Source organism: Salmo salar, chromosome ssa09 (assembly GCF_905237065.1).
Source record: "Salmo salar chromosome ssa09, Ssal_v3.1, whole genome shotgun sequence".
Lineage (NCBI taxonomy): Eukaryota > Metazoa > Chordata > Actinopteri > Salmoniformes > Salmonidae > Salmo > Salmo salar.
The window spans coordinates 54,724,030-54,750,157 of record NC_059450.1 but is presented as its reverse complement, the minus strand read 5'-3'; the positions used below and the strand labels follow the sequence as shown (position 1 = coordinate 54,750,157).

The 26,128-nt window shown below is 43.7% G+C and overlaps 1 protein-coding gene across 1 annotated transcript in view; it reads right to left on the bottom strand.

The window, feature by feature from the left end:
* asmt2 (acetylserotonin O-methyltransferase 2) overlaps window positions 1-26,128 on the bottom strand; it is an 87,009-nt gene that overhangs the window by 25,560 nt on the left and 35,321 nt on the right. The window contains exons 4-5 of the mRNA XM_014211603.2: window positions 16,248-16,377; window positions 15,914-15,982 (exon numbers count right to left, since the gene is read on the bottom strand). Coding sequence (XP_014067078.2) covers window positions 15,914-15,982; window positions 16,248-16,377 — 199 coding nt within the window. The remainder of the gene's footprint in view (window positions 1-15,913; window positions 15,983-16,247; window positions 16,378-26,128) is intronic.

Here is a 26,128-nt window from a genome sequence, read left to right as displayed (position 1 = left end):
GACCAGTGTTCTGGCCTACAGCTAACATTGTAGTTAAACCAGCAGGAGGACCAGTGTTCTAGCCTACAGCTAACATTGTAGTTAAACCCCCAGGAGGACCAGTGTTCTGGCCTACAGCTAACATTGTAGTTAAACCCCCAGGAGGACCAGTGTTCTAGCCTACAGCTAACATTGTAGTTAAACCCCCAGGAGGACCAGTGTTCTAGCCTACAGCTAACATTGTAGTTAAACCACCAGGAGGACCAGTGTTCTGGACTACAGCTAACATTGTAGTTAAACCAGCAGGAGGACCAGTGTTCTGGACTACAGCTAACATTGTAGTTAAACCCCCAGGAGGACCAGTGTTCTGGCCTACAGCTAACATTGTAGTTAAACCCCCAGGAGGACCAGTGTTCTAGCCTACAGCTAACATTGTAGTTAAACCCCCAGGAGGACCAGTGTTCTAGCCTACAGCTAACATTGTAGTTAAACCCCCAGGAGGACCAGTGTTCTAGCCTACAGCTAACATTGTAGTTAAACCACCAGGAGGACCAGTGTTCTGGCCTACAGCTAACATTGTAGTTAAACCACCAGGAGGACCAGTGTTCTGGCCTACAGCTAACATTGTAGTTAAACCACCAGGAGGACCAGTGGGACTACAGCTAACATTGTAGTTAAACCCCCAGGAGGACCAGTGTTCTAGCCTACAGCTAACATTGTAGTTAAACCCCCAGGAGGACCAGTGTTCTAGCCTACAGCTAACATTGTAGTTAAACCACCAGGAGGACCAGTGGGCCTACAGCTAACATTGTAGTTAAACCACCAGGAGGACCAGTGGGCCTACAGCTAACATTGTAGTTAAACCCGCAGGAGGACCAGTGGGCCTACAGCTAACATTGTAGTTAAACCACCAGGAGGACCAGTGTTCTGGCCTACAGCTAACATTGTAGTTAAACCACCAGGAGGACCAGTGTTCTAGCCTACCGCTAACATTGTAGTTAAACCACCAGGAGGACCAGTGGGACTAGAGCTACATTGTAGTTAAACCACCAGGAGGACCAGTGGGACTAGAGCTACATTGTAGTTAAACCCCCAGGAGGACCAGTGTTCTGGACTACAGCTAACATTGTAGTTAAACCCCCAGGAGGACCAGTGTTCTAGCCTACAGCTAACATTGTAGTTAAACCACCAGGAGGACCAGTGTTCTGGACTACAGCTAACATTGTAGTTAAACCACCAGGAGGACCAGTGGGCCTACAGCTAACATTGTAGTTAAACCACCAGGAGGACCAGTGTTCTAGCCTACAGCTAACATTGTAGTTAAACCCCCAGGAGGACCAGTGTTCTGGACTACAGCTAACATTGTATTTAAACCACCAGGAGGACCAGTGGGCCTACAGCTAACATTGTAGTTAAACCCCCAGGAGGACCAGTGTTCTAGCCTACAGCTAACATTGTAGTTAAACCACCAGGAGGACCAGTGGGCCTACAGCTAACATTGTAGTTAAACCAGCAGGAGGACCAGTGTTCTGGACTACAGCTAACATTGTAGTTAAACCACCAGGAGGACCAGTGGGCCTACAGCTAACATTGTAGTTAAACCACCAGGAGGACCAGTGTTCTGGACTACAGCTAACATTGTAGTTAAACCACCAGGAGGACCAGTGTTCTAGCCTACAGCTAACATTGTAGTTAAACCCCCAGGAGGACCAGTGTTCTAGCCTACAGCTAACATTGTAGTTAAACCACCAGGAGGACCAGTGGGCCTACAGCTAACATTGTAGTTAAACCAGCAGGAGGACCAGTGTTCTGGACTACAGCTAACATTGTAGTTAAACCCCCAGGAGGACCAGTGGGCCTACAGCTAACATTGTAGTTAAACCACCAGGAGGACCAGTGTTCTGGACTACAGCTAACATTGTAGTTAAACCACCAGGAGGACCAGTGTTCTAGCCTACAGCTAACATTGTAGTTAAACCCCCAGGAGGACCAGTGTTCTAGCCTACAGCTAACATTGTAGTTAAACCACCAGGAGGACCAGTGTTCTAGCCTACAGCTAACATTGTAGTTAAACCACCAGGAGGACCAGTGTTCTGGCCTACAGCTAACATTGTAGTTAAACCAGCAGGAGGACCAGTGTTCTGGACTACAGCTAACATTGTAGTTAAACCCCCAGGAGGACCAGTGTTCTGGCCTACAGCTAACATTGTAGTTAAACCCCCAGGAGGACCAGTGTTCTAGCCTACAGCTAACATTGTAGTTAAACCACCAGGAGGACCAGTGTTCTAGCCTACAGCTAACATTGTAGTTAAACCACCAGGAGGACCAGTGTTCTGGACTACAGCTAACATTGTAGTTAAACCACCAGGAGGACCAGTGTTCTAGCCTACAGCTAACATTGTAGTTAAACCCCCAGGAGGACCAGTGTTCTAGCCTACAGCTAACATTGTAGTTAAACCACCAGGAGGACCAGTGTTCTAGCCTACAGCTACATCTTCCATTGTGTATGTCTGGAACCATAATGGTCCTCTACAACAGATCTATATAGATACTGTCTCTGACTGAGGCCCTGTCTGGAACCATAATGGTTCTCTACAACAGATCTATATAGATACTGTCTCTGACTGAGGCCCTGTCTGGAACCATAATGGTCCTCTACTATAGATCTATATATAGATACTGTCTATACTTGCATGGTTTTTACAATGATACTATCCTCACTAGAACCTGTTACAATATATAGTACATGTTTCCAAATGTAATTATAATTAATGCAAACTATTCAATTATTTATTGAGGGGGAAAACTGAATTTATAACATTCTATTGTATTATGTGCTAATGTTTAGGTCCAGTGAATAAATATTGATGCTCCTTCTATTTGTAACACAGAATGAACTGGCAGTGAGGGAGACTTTCAGAGCACAGAACCCTCAGATATAAACACTAAACCCTTCAAGGCAAATTGTTAACCCTAACCCCAAACCCCTCAAGGCAAATTGTTAACCCTTACCCCAACCCTAAACCCCTCAAGGCAAAATGTTCAATGGAGCTTTAGCTGATTTGGGGCTACAGGTTAGCAATGAACCCCGAGCCGGGATTGCTAACAAGGCTGGAAATTCAAAACATCAAAAATCTAATAATTTCAATTTCTCAAACAATCAACTATTTTACACAATTTAAATGATAAACATCTCCTTAATCTAACCATATTGTTCGATTTTCAAAGAGGCTTTACGGCAAAAGCATAAAGTTAGATTATGTTAGGACAGTACATAGCCACAAAAGTATAAACATCCATTTTCAATTCAAGGTCAGGCGTCACCAAAAGCAGAAACCAGCTTGAATTATGCACTAACTTTTGTCAATCTCCATCAGATGACACTCCTAGGACATTATGTTATACAATACATGCATTTTTTGTTCCATCAAGTTCATATTTATATCCAAAAACAGCATTTTACAGTAGCGTGAAATTCAGATTTTTTTCTTCTCTGAAATGCTTCCGGTGAACATAACAAAATTACTATTCGAAAACATTGGTAAATTATAATATTGTCATTCAAAGAATAATATATTATCATCTCGTAATTGCTACCGAATGGCCAGATCTCAAAATAACTTTACTGGGAAATCACATTTTGCAATAAACGGGGTGCTATGCTAAGAACAACAGGCTATGCTATACAGTTAGCATCATCTAAAATCGATAATAACATTGTAAATATCCCCTTACCTTTGATTATCTCCATCAGAAGACAGGCATCCCAGGTCCGGAAGGCATCCCAGGTCCGGAACAAATGTGGTTTCTTTTGACAAAGTTCATAATTTATGTCCAAATAACACCAAGTACTTAGCGTTCATTATGCTCCCACAAAACGTGGTGGGGGACTGTAAAATCACGCCGAAAAGCTAAAAAAACCTAGTAAATAATCTATTTATGTTCGTTCAAACATGTCAAATGTTGTTTAGCATTAATCTTTTGGTCCATTTTTAACGTTAAACATCAGTAATATTTTCACACAACCTATCCTATGTCGAGATAAACAATGAAGACAAAACTCACGTTTCTCAGATTTATGCGCAGGCGCAAAAAAATGAAGTGATGACATGTCAACTTCCTTGGATTCTAATTTGCTCTCTGTTTATCATAGACGCTTCAAACAACTTTATAAAGATCGTTGACATCTAGTGGAAGCCGTAGGTGTTGCGAAATGAATCCTTTCTCACTATGGTATCTATAAAACAATGACACTAAATAGTACAGTCACAAAATTCACTTTTTTTTAAATCTATTTTTCACAGGTTTTTGCCTGCAATATGAGTTTTGTTATACTTACAGACACCATTCAAACTGTTTTAGAAAATTCGGAGTGTTTTCTATCCGAATGTGTTAATAATATGCATATCCTAGCTTCTGAGTTGGTGTAGGAGGCAGTTAAAAATGGGCACATATTTTTTTCAAAATGTCTCAATACTGCCCCCGAGCCCCAACAGGTTAAAGCACAAAAGGAGATGAATGTCTTGGCCTCCCGTGCTAACCCTAACACATCCTAACTCTAACCCAACCTAACCCTAACACATCCTAACCTTAACCCATCCCAACCCATACTAACCCTAACCCAACCTAACCCTAACACATCCTAACTCTAACCCAACCTAACCCTAACACATCCTAACTCTAACTCAACCTAACCCTAACACATCCTAAACTTAACCCATCCCAACCCATACTAACCCTAACCCAACCTAACTCTAACCCATCCTAACCTTAACCCATCCTAACCCATACTAACCCTAACCCAACCTAACACTAACCCATCCTAACCCATACTAACTCTAACCCAACCTAACCCGAACACATCCTAACCCATACTAACGCTAACCCAACCTAACCCTAACACATCCTAACCTTAACCCATCCCAACCCATACTAACCCTAACCCAACCTAACCCTAACCCATCCTAACCCATACTAACGCTAACCCAACCTAACCCTAACCCATACTAACTCTAACCCAACCTAACCCTAACCCATCCTAAACTTAACCCATCCCAACCCATACTAACCCTAACCCAACCTAACTCTAACCCATTCTAACCCATACTAACGCTAACCCAACCTAACCCTAACCTATCCTAACCTTAACCCATCCCAACCCATACTAACCCTAACCCAACCTAACTCTAACCCATCCTAACCCATACTAACCCTAACCCAACCTAACTCTAACCCATCCTAACCCATACTAAACCTAACCCAACCTAACTCTAACCCATCCTAACCCATCCTAACCTTAACCCATCCCAACCCATACTAACCCTAACCCAACCTAACCCTAACCCATCCTAACCCAAGATGGCGCCGGAAGAGATGGCCGCCGTTTTACGGTCTCCTAACCAATTGTGCTATTATGTGTTTTTTTTCGCTATATTTGTAAATTATTTTGAACATAATGTTTCTGCAACCGTATTTTACGGCAGAAAAGAGCTTCTGGATATCTGGACAGCGATCACTTACCTCGGATTAGACAAAGATTTTTCAACAACAAGCAGGACTCACACGATATTCTCCAAACACCCCACAGGGCAGACATCCCAATTATTCGCAAAAGGAAGCGACGCAGAGGACGAAGAGCCGGATACCTCGTCCGGACTCGCAGAAGGTAACTAGAAAAGCTGTCGTTACCATCAACGTAACGAGGGCAATCATTGGACAATAAACTAGACGAGGTACGTTCACGAATATCCTACCAACGGAACATCAAATACTGTAATATCCTATGTTTTACGGAATCGTGGCTGAATGATGACATGGATATTCAGCTAGCGGGATACACGCTGCACCGGCAGGATAGAACAGCACACTCCGGTAAGACGGGGGGGGGGTCTGTGCAAATTTGGAAACAACAGCTGGTGCACGAAATCTAAGGAAGTCTCTAGATTTTGCTCGCCTGAAGTAAAGTATATTGTGATAAATTGCAGGCCACACTACTTGCCTAGAGAGTTCTCAGCTATACTTTTCATGGCTGTTTATTTACCACCACAAACAGATGCTGGCACTAAGACCGCACTCAGTCAGCTGTATAAGGAAATAAGCAAACAGGAAACCGCTCACCAAGAGGTGGTGCTCCTAGAGGCCGGAGACTTTAATGCAGGGATACTTGAATCACTTCTACCAAATCTCTACCAACATGTTAAATGTGCAACCAGAGAAAAAAATTCTAGATCCCCTGTACTCGACACTCAGAGAAACATACAAAGCTCTCCCTCGCCCTCCATTTGGTAAATCTGACCACAACTCTGTCCCCTGATTCCTGCTTACAAGCAAAAATTAAAGCAGGAAGCACTAGTGACTCAGTCTATAAAAAAATGGTCAGATGAAGCACATGCTAAACTACAGGACTGTTTTGCTATCACAGACTGGAACATGTTCCGGGATTCTTCCGATGACATTGAGGAATACACCACATCAGTCACTGGCTTTATCAATAAGTGCATTGAGGATGTCGTCCCCACAGTGACTGTACGTACATACCAGAAGCCATGGATTACAGGCAACATTCGCACTGAGCTAAAGGGTAGAGGCTGCCGCTTTCAAGGTGCGGGACTCTAACCCGGAATTCTACAAGAAATCCCGCTATGCCCTGCGACGAACCATCAAACAGGCAAAGCGTCAATACAGGGCTAAGATTGAATCATACTACACCGGCTCCGATGCTCGTCGGATGTGGCAGGGCTTGCAAACTATTACAGACTACAAAGGGAAGCACAGCCGTGAGCTGCCCAGTGACATGAGCCTACCAGACGAGCTAAATCACTTCGAGGGAAGCAACACTGAGGAATGCATGAGAGCATCAGCTGTTCCCGGACGACTGTGTGATCACGCTCTCTGTAGCCGATGTGAGTAAGACCTTTAAACAGGTCAACATACACAAGGCTGCGGGGCCAGACGGATTACCAGGACGTGTGCTCCGGGCATGTGCTGACCAACTGGCAGGTGTCTTCACTGACATTTTCAACATGTCCCTGATTGAGTCTGTAATACCAACATGCTTCAAGCAGACCACCATAGTCCCTGTGCCCAAGAACACAAAGGCAACCTGCCTAAATGACTACAGACCCGTAGCACTCACGTCCGTAGCCATGAAGTGCTTTGAAAGGCTGGTAATGGCTCACATCAACACCATTATCCTGGAAACCCTAGACCCACTCCAATTTGCATATCGCCCAAACAGATCCACAGATGATGCAATCTCTATTTTACTCCACACTGCCCTTTCCCACCTCGACAAAAGGAACACCTATGTGAGAATGCTATTCATTGACTACAGCTCAGCGTTCAACACCATAGTACACTCAAAGCTCAGCACTAAGCTAAGGAACCTGGGACTAAACACCTCCCTCTGCAACTGGATCCTGGAATTCCTGACGGGCCGCCCCCAGGTGGTGAGGGTAGGTAGCAACACATCTGCCACGCTTATCTTCAACACTGGAGCTCCCCAGGGGTGCATGCTCAGTCCCCTCCTGCACTCCCTGTTCACCCACGACTGCATGGCCATGCACGACTCCGACACCATCATTAAGTTTGCTGATGACACAGCCTATATGGAGGAGGTCAGAGACCTGGCCGGGTGGTGCCAGAATAACAACCTATCCCTCAACGTAACCAAGACTAAGGAGATGATTGTGGACTACAGGAAAAGGAGCACTGAGCACGTCCCCATTCTCATCAACGGGGCTGTAGAGGAGCAGGTTGAGAGCTTCAAATTCCTTGGTGTCCACATCAACAACAAACTAGAACGGTCCAAACACACCAAGACAGTCGTGAAGAGGGCACGACAAAGCCTATTCCCCCTCAGGAAACTAAAAAGATTTGGCATGTGTCCTGAGATCCTCAAAAGGTTCTACAGCTGCAACATCGAGAGCATCCTGACCGGTTGCATCACTGCCTGGTATGGCAATTGCTCGGCCTCCGACCACAAGGCACTTCAGAGAGTAGTGCGTACGGCCCAGTACATCACTGGGGCAAAGCTGCCTGCCGTCCAGGACCTATACACCAGGCGGTGTCAGAGGAAGGCCCTAAAAATTGTCAAAGACCAAAGCCACCCCAGTCATAGACTGTTCTCTCTACTACCGCATGGCAAGCGGTGCCGGAGTCCCAAGTCTAGGACAAAAACGCTTCTCAACAGTTTTTACCCCCAAGCCATAAGACTCCTGAACAGGTAACCAAATGGTTACCCGGACTATTTGCATTGTGTGCCCCACCAACCCCTCTTTTACGCTGCTGCTACTCTCTGTTTATCTTATATGCATAGTCACTTTAACTATACATTCATGTACATACTACCTCAATTGGGCCGACCAACCAGTGCTCCCGCACATTGGCTAACCGGGCTATCTGCATTGTGTCCCACCATACGCCAACCCACCTTTTTACACTACTGCTACTCTCTGTTCATCATATATGCATAGTCACTTTAACCATACCTAAATGTACATAGTACCTCAATCAGCCTGACTAACCGGTGTCTGTATATAGCCTTGCTACTCTTATTTTCAAATGTATTTTTACTGTTGTTTTATTTCTTTACTTACCTACCTACACACACACACACACACACACACACACACACACACACACACACACACACACACACACACACACACACACACACACACACACACACACACACACACACACACACACACACACACACACACACACACACATCTTTTTTTCGCACTATTGGTTAGAGCCTGTAAGTAAGCATTTCACTGTAAGGTCTACACCGGTTGTATTCGGCGCACGTGACAAATAAACTTTGATTTGATTTGATTTAACCCAACCTAACCCTAACCCATCCTAACCTTAACCCATCAAAACCCTATCCCATCCTAACCTTAACCCATCCAAACCCTAACCCATACTAACCCTAACACATACTAACCCTAACCCATCCTAACCTTAACCCATCCTAACCCAACCTAACCCTAACCCATAGTAACTCTAACCCATCCTAACAATAACCCATCCTAACCCATATTAACTCTAACCCATCCAAACCCTAACCCATCCAAACCCTAACCCATACTAACCCTAACCCATAGTAACCCTAACCCATCCTAACCCTAACCCATCCAAACCCTAACCCATCCAAACCCTAACCCATAGTAACCCTAACCCATACTAACCCTAACCCATACTAACCCTAACCCATCCTAACCTTAACCCATCCTAACCCAACCTAACCCTAACCAATAGTAACTCTAACCCATCCTAACCCTAACCCATCCTAACCGAACCTAACCCTAACCCATAGTAACTCTAACCTATCCTAACCCTAACCCATCCCAACCCATACTAACCCTAACCCAACCTAACTCTAACCCATCCTTTTCCCGAAGCGGATCCTCTGTTTGGTCCAACATCCAGGACAATGGATTGGATCCCAGCTGGCGACCCAAAACAATGGCGCCGCAGAAGGGGCTGACGGAGCGGTCTTCTAGTCGGGCTACTTAGACGGGCACATCGCTCACCGCTCTCGAGCATAATACTCGCCAATGTCCAGTCTCTTGACAACAAGGTAGACGAAATCCGAGCAAGGGTTGCTTTCCAAAGAGATATCAGAGATTGTAACGTTCTTTGTTTCAAGGAAACATGGTTCACTCGGGATACGTCATCAGAGTCGGTACAGTCACCTGGTTTCTTCACCCATCGCGCCGACAGAAACAAACATCTCCCTGGTAAGAAGAAGGGTGGGGGTGTATGCCTTATGATTAACGAGACGTGGTGTGATCATAACAACATACAGGAACTCAAGTCCTTTTGTTCACCTGACCTAGAATTCCTTACAATCAAATGCCGACCGCATTATCTACCAAGAGAATTCTCTTCGACCATACCACAGTCGTGTATATCCCCCCAAGCAGACACATCGACGGCCCTGAAAGAACTTAATTTGACACTATAAACTGGAAACCACATATCCTGAGGCTGCATTTATTGTAGCTGGGGATTTTAGCAAGGCTAATCTGAAAACAAGGCTCCCTAAATTTTATCAGCATATCGAATGCGCGACCCGGGCTGGCAAAACCCTGGATCATTGTTATTCTGACTTTCGTGATTCATATAAAGCCCTCCTCCGCCCTCCTTTCGGAAAATCTGACCACGACTCCATTTTGTTGCTCCCAGCCTATAGACAGAAACTAAAACAGGAAGCGCCCGTGCTCAGGTCTGTTCAACGCTGGTCCGACCAATCAGATTCCACGCTTCAAGATTGCGTCGATCACGTGGACTGGGATATGTTCCGCATAGCGTCGAATAACATTGATGAATACGCTGATTCGGTGAGCGAGTTTATTAGCAAGTGCATCGGTGATGTTGTACCCACAGCGTCTATTAAAACACTCCACAACCAAAAACCGTGGATTGATGACAGCATTCGCGCAAAACTGAAAGCGCGAACCACTGCTTTTAATCAGGGCAAGGTGACCGGAAACATGACCGAATACAAACAGTGTAGCTATTCCCTCCGTAAGGCAATCAAACAAACTAAGCGTCAATGTAGAGACAAAGTAGAGTTGCAATTCAACAGCTCAGACACGAGAGGTATGTGGCAGGGTCTACAGTCAATCACAGACTACAAAAGGAAAACCAGCCCCGTCGCGGACCACGATGTCTTGCTCCCAGAAAAACTAAACAACTTCTTTGCTTGCTTTGAAGACAATACAGTGCTACTGACACGGCCTGCTACCAAAACCAGCGGGCTCTCCTTCACTGCAGCCAACGTGAATAAAACATTTAAATGTGTTAACCCTCGCAAGGCTGCCGGCCCAGACGGCATCCCCAGCTGCATCCTCAGAGCACGCGCACACCATCTGGCTGGTGTGTTTACGGACATATTCAATCAATCCTTATCCCAGTCTGCTGTTCCCACATGCTTCAAGAGGGCCACCATTGTTCCTGTTCCCAAGAAAGCGAAGGTAACTGAGCTAAGTGACTATCGCCCCGTAGCACTCACCTCCGTCATCATGAAGTACTTTGAGAGACTAGTCAAGGACCATATCACCTCTACCCTACCTGACACCCTAGACCCACTCCAATTTGCTTACCGCCCCAATAAGTCCACAGACGACGCAATCAAATCACACTGCACACTGCCCTAACCCATCTGGACAAGAGGAATACCTATGTAAGAATGCTGTTCATCGACTACAGCTCAGCATTTAACACCATAGTACCCTCCAAACTTGTCATTAAGTTCGAGACCCTGGGTCTCAACCCCGCCCTGTGCAACTGGGTCCTGGACTTTCTGAAGGGCTGCCCCCAGGTGGTGAGGGTAGGAAATAACATCTCCACCCCTCTGATCCTCAACACTGGGGCCCCACAAGGGTGCGTTCTCAGCCCTCTCCTGTACTCCCTGTTCACCCATGACTGCGTGGCCATGCACGCCTCTAACTCAATCATCAAGTTTGTAGACGACACTACAGTGGTAGGCCTGATTACCAACAACGACGAGACGGCCTACAGGGAGGAGGTGAGGGCCCTCGGAGTGTGGTGTCAGGAAAACAACCTCACACTCAATGTCAACAAAACAAAGGAGATGATCGTGGACTTCAGGAAACAGCAGAGGGAGCAGCCCCCTATCCACATCGACGGGACAGTAGTGGAGAAGGTGGAAAGTTTTAAGTTCCTCGGCGTACACATCACAGACAAACTGAAATGGTCCACCCAGACAGACAGGGTGGTGAAGAAGGCGCAGCAGTGCCTCTTCAACCTCAGGAGGCTGAAGAAATTTGGCTTGTCACCAAAAACACTCACAAACTTTTACAGATGCACAATTGAGAGCATCCTGTCGGGCTGTATCACCGCCTGGTACGGCAACTGCTCCGCCGACAACCGTAAGGCTCTCCAGAGAGTATTGAGGTCTGCACAACGCATCACCGGGGGCAAACTACCTGCCCTCCAGGACACCTACAGCACCCGATGTCACAGGAAGGCCAAAAAGATCATCAAGGACAACAACCACCCGAGCCACTGCCTGTTCACCCCGCTATCATCCAGAAGGCGAGGTCAGTACAGGTGCATCAAAGCTGGGACCGAGAGACTGAAAAACAGCTTCCATCTCAAGGCCATCAGACTGTTAAACAGCCATAACTAACATTGAATGGCTGCTGCCAACATACTGACTCATCTCTAGCCACTTTAATAATGAAAACATTTATGTAATAAATGTATCACTAGCCACTTTAAACAATGCCACTTTATATAATGTTTACCTACCCTACATTACTCATCTCATATGTATATACTGTACTCTATACCATCTACTGCATTTGCCTATGCCGTTCGGCCATCGCTCATTCATATATTTGTATGTACATGTTCTTATTCATTCTTTTACATTTGTTTGTATAAGGTAGTTGTTGTGAAATTGATAGATTACTTGTTAGATATTACTGCATGGTTGGAATTAGACGCACAAGCATTTCGCTACACTCGCATTAACATCTGCTAACCATGTGTATGTGACAAATAATATTTAATTTGATAACCCTAACCCATACTAACTCTAACCCAACCTAACCCTAACCCATATTAACTCTAACCCATCCTAACCCTAACCCATCCCAACTCATACTAACCCTAACCCAACCTAACTCTAACCAATACTAACTCTAACCCATCCTAACCCCAACCCATCCCAACCCATACTAACCCTAACCCAACCTAACTCTAACCCATCCTAACCCTAACCCATCCTAACCCAACCTAACTCTAACCCAACCTAACCCTAACCCAACCTAACTCTAACCCATCTTAACCCATCCTAACCTTAACCCAACCTAACCCTAACCCATCCTAACCCATACTAACCCTAACCCATCCCAACTCTAACCCATCCTAACTCTAACCCATCCTAACTCTAACCCATCCTAACTCTAACCCATACTAACTCTAACCCAACCTAACTCTAACCCATCCTAACTCTAACCCATCCTAACTCTAACCCATATTAACTCTAACCCATCCTAACCCTAACCCATCCCAACTCATACTAACCCTAACCCAACCTAACTCTAACCAATACTAACTCTAACTGATCCTAACCCTAACCCATCCTAACCCTAACCCACCCTAACCCAACCTAACTCTAACCAATACTAACTCTAACCCAACCTAACTCTAACCCATCCTAACTCTAACCCATATTAACTCTAACCCATCCTAACCCTAACCCATCCCAACTCATACTAACCCTAACCCAACCTAACTCTAACCCATCCTAACTCTAACCCATACTAACTCTAACCCATCCTAACCCATACTAACCCTAACCCAACCTAACTCTAACCCATCCTAACTCTAACCCATCCTAACCCTAACCCAACCTAACTCTAACTCATCCTAACCCAAACCCAACCTAACTCTAACCCATCCCAACTCTAACCCATCCCAACTCTAACCCATCCTAACTCTAACCCATCCTAACTCTAACCCATCCTAACTCTAACCCATCCTAACTCTAACCCATCCTAACCCTAACCCAACCTAACTCTAACCCATCCCAACCCATCCTAACCCTAACCCATCCCAACTCTAACCCATCCCAACTCTAACCCATCCTAACTCTAACCCATACTAACTCTAACCCATACTAACTCTAACCCATCCTAACCCATACTAACCCTAACCCAACCTAACTCTAACCAATACTAACTCTAACCCAACCTAACTCTAACCCATCCTAACCCTAACCCATCCCAACCCATACTAACCCTAACCCATCCTAACCCTAACCCATCCTAACTCTAACCCATCCCAATTCTAACCCAACCTAACCCTAACCCATACTAACTCTAACCCAACCTAACCCTAACCCTAACCCAACCTAACTCTAACCCAACCTAACTCTAACCCAACCTAACTCTAACCCATACTAACTCTAACCCATCCAAACCCTTGCCCATACTAACTCTAACCCAACCTAACTCTAACCCATCCTAACCCTAACCCATCTTAACCCTAACCCATCCTAATTCATACTAACTCTAACCCAATCCAACTCTAACCCAACCTAACTCTAACCCAACCTAACTCTAACCCATACTAACTCTAACCCATCCAAACCCTTGCCCATACTAACTCTAACCCAACCTAACTCTAACCCATCCTAACCCTAACCCATCCTAACCCTAACCCATCCTAACCCATACTAGGATATATTTGAAGTTACTTGCACTTGTTATTGTGTTGTGCTGTTGGCCTCTCTGTCAGCAATACTTACCATGTAGAATATAGTTATACACTGCTCAAAAAAATAAAGGGAACACTAAAATAACACATCCTAGATCTGAATGAATGAAATAATCTTATTAAATACTTTTTTCTTTACATAGTTGAATGTGCTGACAACAAAATCACACAAAAATAATCAATGGAAATCCAATTTATCAACCCATGGAGGTCTGGATTTGGAGTCACACTCAAAATTAAAGTGGAAAACCACACTACAGGCTGATCCAACGTTGATGTAATGTCCTTAAAACAAGTCAAAATGAGGCTCAGTAGTGTGTGTGGCCTCCACGTGCCTGTATGACCTCCCTACAACGCCTGGGCATGCTCCTGATGAGGTGGTGGATGGTCTCCTGAGGGATCTCCTCCCAGACCTGGACTAAAGCATCCGCCAACTCCTGGACAGTCTGTGGTGCAACGTGGCGTTGGTGGATGGAGCGAGACATGATGTCCCAGATGTGCTCAATTGGATTCAGGTCTGGGGAACGGGCGGGTCAGTCCATAGCATCAATGCCTTCCTCTTGCAGGAACTGCTGACACACTCCAGCCACATGAGGTCTAGCATTGTCTTGCATTAGGAGGAACCCAGGGCCAACCGCACCAGCATATGGTCTCACAAGGGGTCTGAGGATCTCATCTCGGTACCTAATGGCAGTCAGGCTACCTCTGGCGAGCACATGGAGGGCTGTGCGGCCCCCCAAAGAAATGCCACCCCACACCATGACTGACCCACCGCCAAACCGGCCATGCTGGAGGATGTTGCAGGCAGCAGAACGTTCTCCACGGCATCTCCAGACTCTGTCACGTCTGTCACGTGTGATCAGTGTGAACCTGCTTTCATCTGTGAATAGCACAGGGTGCCAGTTGCGAATTTGCCAATCTTGGTCTTCTCTGGCAAATGCCAAACGTCCTGCACGGTGTTGGGCTGTAAGCACAACCCCCACCTGTGGACGTCGGGCCCTCATACCACCCTCATGGAGTCTGTTTCTGACCGTTTGAGCAGACACATGCACATTTGTGGCCTGCTGGAGGTCATTTTGCAGGGTTCTGGCAGTGCTCCTCCTGCTCCTCCTTGCATAAAGGCGGATATAGCGGTCCTGCTGCTGGGTTGTTGCCCTCCTACGGCCTCCTCCACGTCTCCTGATGTACTGGCCTGTCTCCTGGTAGCGCCTCCATGCTCTGGACACTACGCTGACAGACACAGCAAACCTTCTTGCCACAGCTCGCATTGATGTGCCATCCTGGATGAGCTGCACTACCTGAGCCACTTGTGTGGGTTGTAGACTCCGTCTCATGCTACCACTAGAGTGAAAGCACCGCCAGCATTCAAAAGTGACCAAAACATCAGCCAGGAAGCATAGGAACTGAGAAGTGGTCTGTGGTCACCACCTGCAGAACCACTCCTTTATTGGGGGTGTCTTGCTAATTGCCTATAATTTCCACCTGTTGTCTATTCCATTTGCACAACAGCATGTGAAATGTATTGTCAATCAGTGTTGCTTCCTAAGTGGACAGTTTGATTTCACAGAAGTGTGATTGACTTGGAGTTACATTGTGTTGTTTAAGTGTTCCCTTTATTTTTTGAGCAGTGTAATTCCCCTACTTCCTTGATAATGATGATACAAAGTCCACCTACCTGTAGATGGTTTGGAAGATGTCTTCAGGTGAGATGCCAAATGTTTTTTCATTTTGGTTTTTCCCCTCTCTGTAAGACATCAAACACAATGTCCGTCAGCTGAGAAGCATATGAAAACATAACCCTGCTTAACTGATGCAATGTAACTGTTTGTGCGAGGTAGATGAACATGAAATTCTTCTTTTATAACATAACCCTGATAAACTGTCGTAATGTAACGGTTTATGTGAGGTAGATGAACATGAAATTCTTCATTTCTATTTTCTCTACAACTAGTATTCAGTTGGGAGTACATCTTCATGCAGCGTCTGTTGTTGTATTGTTGTTTAGCCACCTGACAGCGTGCACCATGTTGTTCCACAGAGGGTAGATGGTCTGTGATTGGTAGATGATCATGTCATGAAGAGACTTGGCGCTGCCCTTGGCCAGGTAGAGGTTGGCCACATCAGTACTGCTGTAACAGGCTAGAACCAAGAGAAAAGTAAAAACATTACTGCTATAACATGCTGAACTAAGATAACATTACTGCTGGAACACTCTAGAACCAAGAGAACTCTACTGCTGTAACAGGCTAGAACCAAGAGAACACTACTGCTGTAACACTCTAGACGCAAGAGAACATTACTGCTGTCACACTCTAGAACCAAGAGAACACTACTGCTGTAACAGGCTAGAACCAAGAGAACAGTAAAAACATTACTGCTGTAACACTCTAGAACCAAGAAACCATTACTGCTGTAACACTCTAGAACCAAGAGAACATTTCTGCTGTCACACTCTAGAACCAAGAGAACATTACTGCTGTAACACTCTAGAACCAAGAGACCACTATTGCTATAACAGGCTAGAACCAAGAGAACAGTAAAAAAATGACTGCTGTAACACTCTAGAACCAAGAGAACATTACTGCTGTAACACTCTAGAACCAAGAGAACATTACTTCTGTAATGATCTAGAACCAAGAGAACATTACTGATGTAATGATCGAGAACCAAGAGAGCATTACTGCTTTAACACTCTAGAACCAAGAGAACATTACTGCTGTAATGATCTAGAACCAAGAGAACATTACTGCTGTAACATGCTAGAACTAAAAGAACAGTACTGCTGTAACAGGCTAGAACCAAGAGAACAGTACTGCTGTAATAATCTAGAACCAAGACAACAGTACTTCTGTAACACCCTAGAACCAAGGGAACACTACGGCTTTTATACACTAGAATAGTACTGCTGTAACATGCTAGAACCAAAATAACTGTACTGCTGTAACACAATAACCAAAATAACACTACATTACTGCAGTAACACTCTAGAACCAAGAGACCAGTACTGTGGTAACTATAACCAAGATAGCAGTACTGCTGTAACATGCTAAAACCAAGACAACAGAACTGCTGTAACAAGCTAGAATCAAGATAACAGTACTGCTGTAACATGCTAGAACCAAGAGAACAGTACTGCTGTAACATGCTAGAACCAAGATAACATTACTGCTGTAACATGCTAGAACTAAAATAACAGTACTGCTGTAACACTAGAACCAAGACAAAAGTACTGAACCAAGAGAACCAAGAGAACAGAAACACAAAATAACCAAAAGTAAAGTAACTGTTTATTTTTTAGAACACTAGAACAGCAGTGCTGTTGTAACACTACAGAACAGTGCTGCTGTAAGATGCTAGAAAGAAGAGAACAGTACTGCTGTAAGATGCTAGAAAGAAGAGAACAGTACTGCTGTAACACACTAAAACCAAGGGAGTATTTATACTGTAACACAATAGAACCAAGACAAAAGTACTACTGTAACATGATAGAACCATGAGAACAGTACTGCTGTAAGATGCTAGAAAGAAGAGAACAGTACTGCTGTAACACGCTAAAACCAAGGGAGTATTTATACTGTAACACAATAGAACCAAGAGAAAAGTACTACTGTAACATGATAGAACCATGAGAACAGTACTGCTGTAACACACTAGAAACAAGAGAACAGAAACAAGCAAGAACCAAGAGAACAGAACTGCTGTAATAATTTAGAACAAATAGAACAGTACTGCTGTAACACTAGAACAAAGACGAAAATACTTCAGTAACACGCTAGAACCAACAGAACAGTACTGCTGGAACACTAGAACAGCAGTGCTGTAAAACTAGAACCAAGACAGCTGTACTGCTGTAACACTAAAACCAAGAGAACTGTACTGCTGTAACAGCCTAGAACCAAGAGAACAGTACCGCTGCAACACTAGAACCAAGAGAACTGTACTGCTGTAACAGCCTAGAACCAGGACAACTGTCCTGCTGTAACAGTCTAGAACCAGGACAACTGTATTGCTGTAACACTAGAACCAAGAGAACTGTACTGCTGTAACAGTCTAGAACCAGGACAACTGTACTGCTGTAACACTAGAACCAAGAGAACTGTACTGCTGTAACATTAGAATCAAAGAGAACTGTACTGCTGTAACAGTCTAGAACCAGGACAACAGTACTGCTGTAACACTAAAACCAAGAGAACAGTACTGCTGTAAGACTAGAACCAAGAGAACAGTACATTACTGCTGTAACACAAGATCCAAAAGAACAGTACATTACTGCTGTAACACTAGAACCAAGAGAACAGTACATTACTGCTGTAACACTAGAACCAAGTGAACAGTACTGCTGTAACACTAAAACCAAGAGAACATTACTGCTGGAACACTAGAACCAAGAGAACAGCACTGCTGTAACACTAAAACCAAGAGAACATTACTGCTGGAACACTAGAACCAAGAGAACAGCACTGCTGTAACACTAAAACCAAGAGAACATTACTGCTGTAACATGCTAAAACCAAGAGAAGAGTACTGTTTTAACATTCTAAAACAAAGTGAATAGTACTGGTGTAACACTAGAATGAAGAGAACAGAACCACTGGAACACTAGAACCAACAGCACAGTACTGCTGTAACACTAGAACGAAGAGAACAAAACTACTGGAACACTAGAACCAACAGCACAGTACTGGTGTAACACTAGAACGAAGAGAACAAAACTACTGGAACACTAGAACCAACAGCACAGTACTGGTGTAACACTAGAACAAAGAGAACAGAACTACTGGAACACTAGAACCAACAGCACAGTACTGCTGTAACACTAGAAAGAAGAGAACAGAACTACTGGAACACTAGAACCAACAGCACAGTACTGCTGTAACACTAGAACGAAGAGAACAGAACTACTGGAACACTAGAACCAAGAGAACAGCAATGCTGGAACACTAGAACCAAGAGAACTGTACTGCTGTAACAGCCTAGAACCAGGACAACTGTCCTGCTGTAACAGTCTAGAACCAGGACAACTGTATTGCTGTAACACTAGAACCAAGAGAACTGTACTGCTGTAACAGTCTAGAACCAGGACAACTGTACTGCTGTAACACTAGAACCAAGAGAACTGTACTGCTGTAACATTAGAACCAAAGAGAACTGTACTGCTGTAACAGTCTAGAACCAGGACAACAGTACTGCTGTAACACTAAAACCAAGAGAACAGTACTGCTGTAAGACTAGAACCAAGAGAACATTACTGCTGGAACACTAGAACCAAGTGAACAGTACTGCTGTAACACTAGAACCAAGAGAACAGTACATTACTGCTGTAACACTAGAACCAAGAGAACAGTACATTACTGCTGTAACACTAGAACCAAGTGAACAGTACTGCTGTAACACTAGAACCAAGAGAACTGTACTGCTGTAACAGCCTAGAACCAGGACAACTGTCCTGCTGTAACAGTCTAGAACCAGGACAACTGTATTGCTGTAACACTACAACCAAGAGAACTGTACTGCTGTAACAGTCTAGAACCAGGACAACTGTACTGCTGTAACACTAGAACCAAGAGAACTGTACTGCTGTAACATTAGAACCAAAGACAACTGTACTGCTGTAACAGTCTAGAACCAGGACAACAGTACTGCTGTAACACTAAAACCAAGAGAACAGTACTGCTGTAAGACTAGAACCAAGAGAACATTACTGCTGGAACACTAGAACCAAGTGAACAGTACTGCTGTAACACTAGAACCAAGAGAACAGTACATTACTGCTGTAACACTAGATCCAAGAGAACAGTACATTACTGCTGTAACACTAGAACCAAGAGAACAGTACATTACTGCTGTAACACTAGAACCAAGTGAACAGTACTGCTGTAACACTAAAACCAAGAGAACATTACTGCTGGAACACTAGAACCAAGAGAACAGCACTGCTGTAACACTAAAACCAAGAGAACATTACTGCTGGAACACTAGAACCAAGAGAACAGCACTGCTGTAACACTAAAACCAAGAGAACATTACTGCTGTAACATGCTAAAACCAAGAGAAGAGTACTGTTTTAACATTCTAAAACAAAGTGAATAGTACTGGTGTAACACTAGAATGAAGAGAACAGAACCACTGGAACACTAGAACCAACAGCACAGTACTGCTGTAACACTAGAACGAAGAGAACAAAACTACTGGAACACTAGAACCAACAGCACAGTACTGGTGTAACACTAGAACAAAGAGAACAGAACTACTGGAACACTAGAACCAACAGCACAGTACTGCTGTAACACTAGAACGAAGAGAACAGAACTACTGGAACACTAGAACCAACAGCACAGTACTGCTGTAACACTAGAACGAAGAGAACAGAACTACTGGAACACTAGAACCAAGAGAACAGCAATGCTGCAACACTAGAACCAAGAGAACTGTACTGCTGTAACAGCCTAGAACCAGGACAACTGTCCTGCTGTAACAGTCTAGAACCAGGACAACTGTATTGCTGTAACACTAGAACCAAGAGAACTGTACTGCTGTAACAGTCTAGAACCAGGACAACTGTACTGCTGTAACACTAGAACCAAGAGAACTGTACTGCTGTAACATTAGAACCAAAGACAACTGTACTGCTGTAACAGTCTAGAACCAGGACAACAGTACTGCTGTAACACTAAAACCAAGAGAACAGTACTGCTGTAAGACTAGAACCAAGAGAACATTACTGCTGGAACACTAGAACCAAGTGAACAGTACTGCTGTAACACTAGAACCAAGAGAACAGTACATTACTGCTGTAACACTAGAACCAAGAGAACAGTACATTACTGCTGTAACACTAGAACCAAGTGAACAGTACTGCTGTAACACTAAAACCAAGAGAACATTACTGCTGGAACACTAGAACCAAGAGAACAGCACTGCTGTAACACTAAAACCAAGAGAACATTACTGCTGGAACACTAGAACCAAGAGAACAGCACTGCTGTAACACTAAAACCAAGAGAACATTACTGCTGTAACATGCTAAAACCAAGAGAAGAGTACTGTTTTAACATTCTAAAACAAAGTGAATAGTACTGGTGTAACACTAGAATGAAGAGAACAGAACCACTGGAACACTAGAACCAACAGCACAGTACTGCTGTAACACTAGAACGAAGAGAACAGAACTACTGGAACACTAGAACCAACAGCACAGTACTGGTGTAACACTAGAACGAAGAGAACAGAACTACTGGAACACTAGAACCAACAGCACAGTACTGCTGTAACACTAGAACGAAGAGAACAGAACTACTGGAACACTAGAACCAACAGCACAGTACTGCTGTAACACTAGAACGAAGAGAGCAGAACTACTGGAACACTAGAACCAAGAGAACAGCAATGCTCTAACACTAGACCAAAGAGAACAGTAGATTACTGCTGTAACACTCTAGAACCAAGTGAACAGTACTGCTGTAACACAAGAACCAAAATAACAGTACATTACAGCTGTAACAAGATAAAACCAAGAGAACAGTTCTGCTGTAACACAAGAACCAAAATAACAGTACATTACTGCTGTAACAAGATAAAACCAAGAGAAGAGCACTGCTGTAACATTCTAAAACAAAGTGAACAGTACTGGTGTAACACTAGAACAAATGGATCAGTACTGCTGTAACACTAGAACGAAGGGAACAGAACTACTGGAAAAGTAGAACCAAGAGATCAACACATTACTGCTGTAACACTATAGAACAAAGAGAACAGTACTGCTGTAACACTCTAGAACAAAGACAAAAGTACTGCTGAACAATGCTACAACCAAAAGAACAGTACTGCTGAAAGACTAGAACCAATACATTGCCGCTGTAAAATGAGAACCAAGATAACAGTACTGCTGTAACACTAGAACCAAGAGAAAAATACTGCTGTAAGACTAGAACCAAGAGAACATTACTGCTGTAACACGCTAAAACCAAGAGAACATTACTGCTGTAACACACTAAAACCAAGAGAACAATACTGCTGTAAGACTAGAACCAAGGGGACATTACTGCTGTAACACACTAAAACCAAGAGAACAGCACTAATGTAACACTAGAACCAAGAGAACAGCACTTATGTAACACTAGATTACTGCTGAAACACTATAGAACAAAGACAACAGTACTGACGTAACAGTCTAGAAACAAGACCCAAATCCAGATAGCTGATGTTCTGAAAGAGCTGCAAAATCTGGACCCCTACAAATCAGCAGGACTAGACAATCTGGACCCTCTCTTCCTGAAATTATCCGCCGAAATTGTTGCAACCCCTATTACTAGCTTGTTCAACCTCTCTTTCGAATCGTCTGAGATTCCCAAAGATTGGAAAGCTGCTGTGGTCATCCCCCTCTTCAAAGGGGGAGACACTCTAGACCCAAACTGCTACAGACCTATATCTATCCAACCCTGCCTTTCTAAGGTCTTCGAAAGCCAAGTTAACCTGTTAGGGCTAGGGGGCAGTATTGACACGGCTGGATAAAAAACATACCCGATTTAACCTGTTAGGGCTAGGGGGCAGCATTTGCACGTCTGGATAAAAAAAATGTACCCGATTTAATCTGGTTACTAATCCTACCCAGTAACTAGAATATGCATATACTTATTATATATGGATAGAAAACACTCTAAAGTTTCTAAAACTGTTTGAATGGTGTCTGTGAGTATAACAGAACTCATTTGGCAGGCAAAACCCTGAGACATTTTCTGACAGGAAGTGGATACCTGATGTGTTGTATTGACTTTAAACCTATCCCATTGAAAAACACAGGGGCTGAGGAATATTTTGGCACTTCCTATTGCTTCCACTAGATGTCACCAGCCTTTACAAAGTGTTTTGAGTCTTCTGGAGGGAGATCTGACCGAACAAGAGCCATGGAACGATGATGTCCCATTAGACACCTGGCGCGCGAGTTCATGTTGGGTACCCTCGTTCCAATACGTTATAAAAGAGTATGCATTCGTCCACCTTGAATATTATTCATGTTCTGGTTAAAAAGGCCCTAATGATTTATGCTATACAACGTTTGACATGTTTGAACGAACGGAAATATATTTTTTCCCCTCGTTCATGACGAGAAGTCCGGCTGGCTTAGATCATGTGCTAACAAGACGGAGATTTTTGGACATAAATGATGAGCTTTTTTGAACAAAACTACATTCGTTATGGACCTGTGATACCTGGAAGTGACATCTGATGAAGAGAATCAAAGGTAATGGATTATTTACATAGTATTTTCGATTTTAGATCTCCCCAACATGACGTCTAGTCTGTATCGCAACGCGTATTTTTCTGGGCGCAGTGCTCAGATTATTGCAAAGTGTGATTTCCCAGTAAGGTTATTTTTAAATCTGGCAAGTTGATTGCGTTCAAGAGATGTAAATCTATAATTCTTTAAATGACAATATAATATCTTACCAATGTTTTCTAATTTTAATTATTTAATTTGTGACGCTGACTTGACTGCCGGTTATTGGAGGGAAACGATTTCCTCAACATCAATGCCATAGTAAAACGCTGTTTTTGGATATAAATATGAACTTGATAGAACTAAAAATGCATGCATTGTCTAACATAATGTCCTAGGAGTGTCATCTGATGGAGATTGTAAAAGGTTAGTGCATCATTTTAGCTGGTTTTATGGTTTTGGTGACCCTGTCTTTGACTTGACAAAACATTACACACAACTCTTGTAAATGTACTGTCCTAACATACTCTAAATTTATGCTTTCGCCGTAAAACCTTTTTGAAATCGTAAAACGTGGTTAGATTAAGGAGATGTTTATCTTTCAAATGGTGTAAAATAGTTGTATTTTTGAAAAATTTGAATTTTGACATTTATTTGGATTCAAATTTGCCGCTCTTGAAATGCACCTGCTGTTGATGGAGTGCACCACGGGTGGCACGCTAGCGTCCCACCTAGCCCATAGAGGTTAATCTGGTTACCACTCCTACCCAGTAACTAGAATATGCATATACTTATTACATATGGATAGAAAACACCCTAAATTTTCTAAAACTGTTTGAATGGTGTCTGTGAGTATAACAGAACTCAAATGGCAGGTCAAAACCTGAGAGATTCCTTTACAGGAAGTGGCCTGTCTGACCATTTCTTGAACTTCTTTTCCATCTCTATCATTTACTAAGGATCTCTGCTCTAACGTGACACTTCCCACGTCGTCCATAGGCGCTCAGAGCCCGGGAAAAAACAGAATGTCGTCATTCCAGCCCCAGGCTGAAACACATTATCGCCTTTCTCAAGTGGCCGATCAAGGGACACTGGGCTTAGGCGCGTGACCCGACCGCCCCCGCCTTTGGGATTTTTTCCTCTGTTTGCCGAAAAGGAGATTCCCTGTCGGAATATTATCGCTTTTCTACGAGAAAAATGTCGTAAAAATTGATTTTAAACAGCGGTTGACATGCTTCAAAGTACGGTAATGGAATATTTAGAATTTTATTGTCACGAATTGCGCCATGCGCGCGACACTTCTTTACTATTTCGGATAGTGTCTGGAACGCACGAACAAAACGCCGCTATTCGGATATAACGATGGATTATTTTGGACCAAACCAACATTTGTTATTGAAGTAGCAGTCCTGGGTGTGCATTCTGACGAAGACAACAAAAGGTAATCAAACTTTTATAATAGTAAATATGATTATGGTGAGTGCTAAACTTGCCGGGTGTCTAAATAGCGAGCCCGTGATGCCTGGGCTATGTACTTAGAATATTGCAAAATGTGCTTTCACCAAAAAGCTATTTTAAAATCGGACATATCGAGTGCATAGAGGAGGTCTTGTATCTATAATTCTTAAAATAATTGTTATGCTTTTTGTGAACGTTTATCGTGAGTAATTTAGTAAAATGTTAGCGAATTCCCCGGAAGTTTGCGGGGGGTATGCTAGTTCTGAACGTCACATGCTAATGTAAAAAGCTGGTTTTTGATATAAATATGAACTTGATTGAACAAAACATGCATGTATTGTATAACATAATGTCCTAGGGTTGTCATCTGATGAAGATCATCAAAGGTGAGTGCTGCATTTAGAGCTGTCTTCTGGGTTTTGGTGACATTATATGCTGGCTTGAAAAATGGGTGTCTGATTATTTCTGGCTTGGTACTCTGCTGACATAATCTAATGTTTTGCTTTCTTTGTAAAGCCTTTTTGAAATCGGACAGTGTGGTTAGATTAACGAGAGTCTTGTCTTTAAATAGCTGTAAAATAGTCATATGTTTGAGAAATTGAAGTAATAGGATTTTTAACGTTTTGAAAATCGCGCCACAGGCAAGCGTCCCACCTAGCCCATAGAGGTTAACAACCAGATCACCGACCATTTCGAATCCCACCGTACATTCTCCGCTATGCAATCTGGCTTCCGAGCTGGTCATGGGTGCACCTCAGTCACGCTCAAGGTCCTAAACGATATCATAACCGCCATCGATAAGAGACAACACTGTGCAGCTGTATTCATCGACCTGGCCAGGGCTTTCGACTCTGTCAATCACCACATTCATATCGGCAGACTCAACAGCCTTGGTTTCTCAAATGATTGCCTCGCCTGTTTCACCAACAACTTCTCAGACAGAGTTCAGTGTGTCAAATCAGAGGGCCTGTTGTCTGGACCTCTGGCAGTCTCTATGGGGGTACAACAGGGTTCAATCTTCGGACCGACTCTTTTCTCTGTATACATCAGTGATGTCGCTCTTGCTGCTGGTGATTCTCTGATCCACCTCTACGCAGACGACAGCATTCTGTATACTTCTGGTGCTTCTTTGGACACTGTGTTAACTAACCTCCAGACAAGCTTCAATGCCATACAACTCTCCTTCCGTGGCCTCCAACTGCTCTTCAATGCAAG